The following is a 4,691-nucleotide window of genomic DNA, read 5'->3' as shown; positions in this document are numbered from 1 at the left end:
CTCCGCCTGAGACCCTGGAGAGCTGTTGCTGGACTGAATAGAGTGTACTCACCTTGATGGACCAAGGGTCTGACTCAGTATAAAGCAGCTTTATGGGTGTTCATGACTCAGTATAAAGCAGCTTTATGGGGCCGTGGAGAGGGGCCGTGGGTCAATGGAAGAGCCTCTGCTTGGCACAAGGAAAGTCCCAGTTTCGATCCCTGGCACCAGCCTCAGCAGGCCTCAGTGTACGTTAATTAACACAAACCAATATCCACAGGTCGATGCCATACAAATTAGGCCACAAACTCAATGAACAAGACCAGGCGAATGGGTCTTCCTTAGCAGTCACTAGTTCATAGATATGCATACATGCCGAGAACAGTTGTTGGTATAGAAAGCCAAAATGGGCGTTGAATGACTCTTCTGATTCTTCTCTTCTCTCCAGTGGCCCCGTGTCAGAGAAGCCGGATGAGAGCTTGTTCTTTGTGGATACCGGCGATGAGGAGAAAGGTGAGGACTTGCTGCGGAACCGTGTGTGTGTGTACGTGAGTCACTGCGGGTAAGAGTGCGGAATCGGAGAGACGGGAGGCTGGGTTTGAGGGATGCGGATCAGTTGATGGCTGCACTGAATGACCCAGGAGCTGCGTGTACTCTGTCGTCCTGGTACTGGAGGCCATCGTAGGGGAGGGGCCGTGGCTCAGTGGTAGAGCATCTGCTTGGCACCCAGGTTCAGTCCCCGGCATCTCCAGTTCAAAGGACCAGGCAGGAGGTGATGGGAAAGACCTCAGCCTGAGAACATGGAGAGCCATGGAGAGGGGCTGTGGCTCAGTGGAAAAACATCTGCTTGGCATGCAGAAGGTCCCAAGTTCAATCCCCGGCATCTCCAGTTCAAAGGACCAGGCAGGAGGTGATGGGAAAGACCTCAGCCTCTGGAGAGCGGCTGCCGGCCTGAGTAGGCAAGACTGACCCTGATGGACCGAGGGTCTGGTTTGATATAAGACAGCTTGATATGTCCCTTGAGGATATCGTTCATCCGTAGCCTTCAGCTCGAAGGCTGAAGGAGAGCACGCTGACCGGGTGTTGGCCGTAATTTCTCAGCAGTCCTCTTTGGGTGGCTGCACTGGAACAGTCACAGGACTAGTTGCTGGCAAGAAGGCTAGTGAGTTAGGGGAGAGGGCAGGTGCCAAAGTTCCCGGTTCCTCTGGGAAGGGAGTCGAGTCAGTGCTGATTTCAGCTTCTTTTATTGCTCCTGTCTTTGTCTTTTGGCTGTGCTTTTCTTGACCGAGTCTGTCCCGTCTTTGTCCCAGACCGCAAACAGAACCGTGCCAAAGAGAAACCGTTGAAGGTCGACTTGATCCTGCAGATAGATTCCAAGGTGCCGGCCCCCAAAGAGTGAGTGACCCCGTCTTCTCCCAGGGACCCCTGTCGCTCGCTCCTTCTGCTGCACGTCGCACAAAGGGAGCTCGTCACTTGGAGAGACAACTGGGAGGGTGTGGCTTGGTCCAAACTGCGGTGGGGGGGGGGGGGTTTTTCCTACCCAGTAGCTCTCCCATGCTTTCCTTCAGCTCTCGGTTTGCTAAGCTGCTTTCAGGAAACGTGCATCTAATACTTGACTAACATAACTTTGATTCTTTTCTAAAGCTTTCATCTTTGTCTGATAGTGAAGAGCTTGTCTTCCCTTTTGGCCACATAATGGTTAGAAAATTGTCTACCTTTCCCCCTCTTTTCTTTGAGGGCAAGTTCCTTCCATTTTTCTTCACGAAACATGCTTTCTAGATCCTTTAGAAGCACCTTCTAGAGCCCTGTGGAATCTTCCTTGAAGGACGGCACACTTCTGCACGCAGCCTTCCTTCTCCGAGGCCTCTTTCTTCTGGAAATTGACTGCCAATAAGATCCCTTTATTGGGTTAAATGTTTAAAATCATTTGCCTTGGCAGCACAGAAGCTTTACGTAGTATCCCCAGCCCATCATGTTTCCCAGTTAAGGGGAAAATCCTGTTCAGGCAAATGACAAAGATGATCTGACTCCAGTGGGAACACGAGAAAGAAATTTTACTTGCAGAAATAGAAGCGCATCTCACATGACATAGTCATATAGGCAATGCTCCCTGTAAGCCGTGGAGTCTTATGAGCAAAACTTCTACTTTGTGAGCTCCCGGCATTAAAGTTGTGAGCGAGCGATTTGGCGGCTGCATCAATTAGTTTGCTCTGGAGCCATCCTTCCTGAGCTAAGATAAAAATGTGTGAGCCGGAGGCTCAAAAACTGTGAGCTGGCTCACACTCACTCAGCCTGCAGGGAACATGGCATGTAGATATCATTTAACATATTCTGAACAATATTAACTTCAGAAAAGTTAAACTTGCTACAGTTCCAAGCCTGGTCTGATTCCCCACTCCTCCACTTGCACCTGGCTGGGTGACCTTGGGCAAGCCATAGTTCTGGCACTGCTGTCCTTGAAAAAGAGCAGTTTCTGTCGAGAGCTCTCTCAGCCCCACCTGCCTCACAGGGTGCCTGTTGTGGGGAGGGGAAGGGAGAGGAGTTTGTAAGCCGCTCTGAGACTCCGTCGGGTAGTGAAGGGCGGGGTATAAATCCAGTCTCCCCTTCTCCAGTTTGGTGTCGTGATTAAGTGCATGGACTCTAATCTGGGAGAGCCAGGTTTGATTCCCCACTCCTCCATATGCACCTGGCTGGATGACCTTGGGCAAGCCGTAGTTCTGATAAGAGCTGTCCTTGAAAAAGAGCAGTCTCTGTTCAGAGCTCTCTCAGCCCTGCCTGCCTCACAGAGTGTCTTTTGTGGGGAGGGGGAGGGGAAGGAGTTTGTAAGCCACTCTGAGACTCCTCCGTGACCCTGAGCTCGTCTTCCTCCCCAGCATCCTCGCCCACCAAGTCCCCAACGCCAGGAAGCTGAAGCGGAAGCAGCAGCTGTGGGAGAAGCTGGCCGAGAAGGGGGTGGTGCCCCGGAAGGAGAGGCTCCTCCAGGAGAGGTTGCGGAAAGCACCGGCGGAAAAAACCTCTTCCCTGGGACCCGGAAGCGCCACAAGTCCCTCCAGGGCGTTCTATGACATCTGGTCGGACTCAAGTAAGAGAAAGGAGCGAGGCAGAGACTTCCGTGTTGCTGCTCTTCACTGTGGGAAGGAAACTGAGTCAGGGAGGTTTCGGCTAGGGAGACGGGCAGTAGGTTCAGGACGGACCAAAGGAAATATTACATTACCCAGAGCGTATTTAAAAGGAGGAATTCACTGCCGGAGCATGTAGTGATGGCCACAGGAATAGATAGCTTTAAAAAGGGATTAGATAAATTCGTGGAAGATGTCTAGCAAATCCTTCCCACCCCCCTCCCCACAAGAGGCACCCTGTGAGGTAGGCGGGGCTGAGAGAGCTCTTTTGAGGACTGCTCCCGAGAGAACTGTGACTGACCCAAGGTCACACCAGCTGGTCGCATGGGGGAGGCGTGGGGGAATCCAGTCCCGGATCCCCCAGATTTAGAGTCCGCGCTCCTAACCGCTACACCAAACGTAATGGTGGTTCACCCAAGATTTTTAAGTGTGAGGATGTGTTGCTGGTGACCAAGAGCAAGAACACTCATACAGTGGTATTCCCCGCTTGTACGCATAGGAGTGGAAGCTGGGCAATGAATGTAAAACGTGGCCTGCCGCTGTTGATTCCGCTCGCAGTATTGTTTTTGCGCCTCTGCTCCTTTGGGGCTCTTCTGTTTTGCCCCCTGCGGTCTGAGGCGGTTGGGTGAGTCCGGCCACCTGGGTATTGCAAGAAAATGTTCCGCCTGCTTTTGGAACCTCAGCGGGCTGTGTTCATTCTTGGGCTTTTGGCATGCCAGCCGATGAGCCCGTCTGGGCCGCAGCCTTGCTGAGGTCTGGCAAGCCGAGGGCCTTTGTGGCCTCCTTGGCTGAGTCGATCCCTCCCCTTTCGCCTTCCACTTTGCCCAGCATGATCGGCTTTTCCAGTGACTCTCGTCTTCCCACGGTGTGACCGAAGCACGATGGCCTTGGCTTAGTCATTTTAGCTTCTGGGAAGAGTTCAGGCTTGATTTGGTCTACAACTCACCGTCTTGTCGTTTGGGCGGTCCACGGTATCCGTCAAGCTCTCCCCCAGCACCACGTTTCAAAGGGAATCGACTTCCTTCCTGTCTGCTTTCTTTGTTGCCCAGCTTCCACTCCTGTGCGTACAGGCGGGGGATACCACTGTATGGGTGCATTCAGCCGGCATAAACTGTACCGGTTGGAACCGTTGCAGTTTATGCCGGCTGAAACGCGATCACACTTAACCTCCTGTCTGCGGAGCCCATCGCTGTATGCCTGTTCACACACAGCGGGCATCTGTGGTTTGTGTTTTTTTAAAACTCAGTTTGCGCATGCGCATAGGCAGCCATCCACAGAATGGCGATTTTCGTGCATGCGCAGAACACCCCGTCCAGAAAAGCATGCCCTGAAGAGCGGACTTACCTTTAACGTTTAAAGAGCAAACTGACCTCCCTGAGGTCCCGGACTCCTCTAAAACGTTAAGCTAAGGACCTTTTCTTTTTTTAAAAGAAACGCCGGAGTGAAGCTTCGCCCAAGCACATATTGCCGACCTAAAAAAAAAATGGTGGGCGAAAATCGGAAGCCTTTGGCTTCCGAACGGAAGTGGCTCTACAACGGTGGAGAGCGATCAGACGGGGGGTGGGGGGGGGGGTTGTAAAGCGATTACACCCG

At 52.6% G+C, this 4,691-nt stretch overlaps 1 protein-coding gene across 1 annotated transcript in view; it reads left to right on the top strand.

The window, feature by feature from the left end:
- Window positions 1-427: 427 nt before the first annotated feature.
- GLTSCR2 (glioma tumor suppressor candidate region gene 2) overlaps window positions 428-4,691 on the top strand; it is a gene marked incomplete at both ends in the record, with an annotated part of 19,202 nt that continues 14,938 nt past the window's right edge. Inside the window, 3 exons of the mRNA XM_015418324.1 lie at window positions 428-492; window positions 1,290-1,374; window positions 2,853-3,061. Of these exons, the coding sequence (XP_015273810.1) occupies window positions 428-492; window positions 1,290-1,374; window positions 2,853-3,061 (359 nt within the window). The remainder of the gene's footprint in view (window positions 493-1,289; window positions 1,375-2,852; window positions 3,062-4,691) is intronic.

The sequence above is a fragment of the Gekko japonicus genome, unplaced genomic scaffold, assembly GCF_001447785.1.
Source record: "Gekko japonicus isolate JY-2015 unplaced genomic scaffold, Gekko_japonicus_V1.1 scaffold7115, whole genome shotgun sequence".
In the NCBI taxonomy this organism is placed as follows: domain Eukaryota; kingdom Metazoa; phylum Chordata; class Lepidosauria; order Squamata; family Gekkonidae; genus Gekko; species Gekko japonicus.
This window is presented reverse-complemented; position numbering and strand designations above follow the sequence as displayed.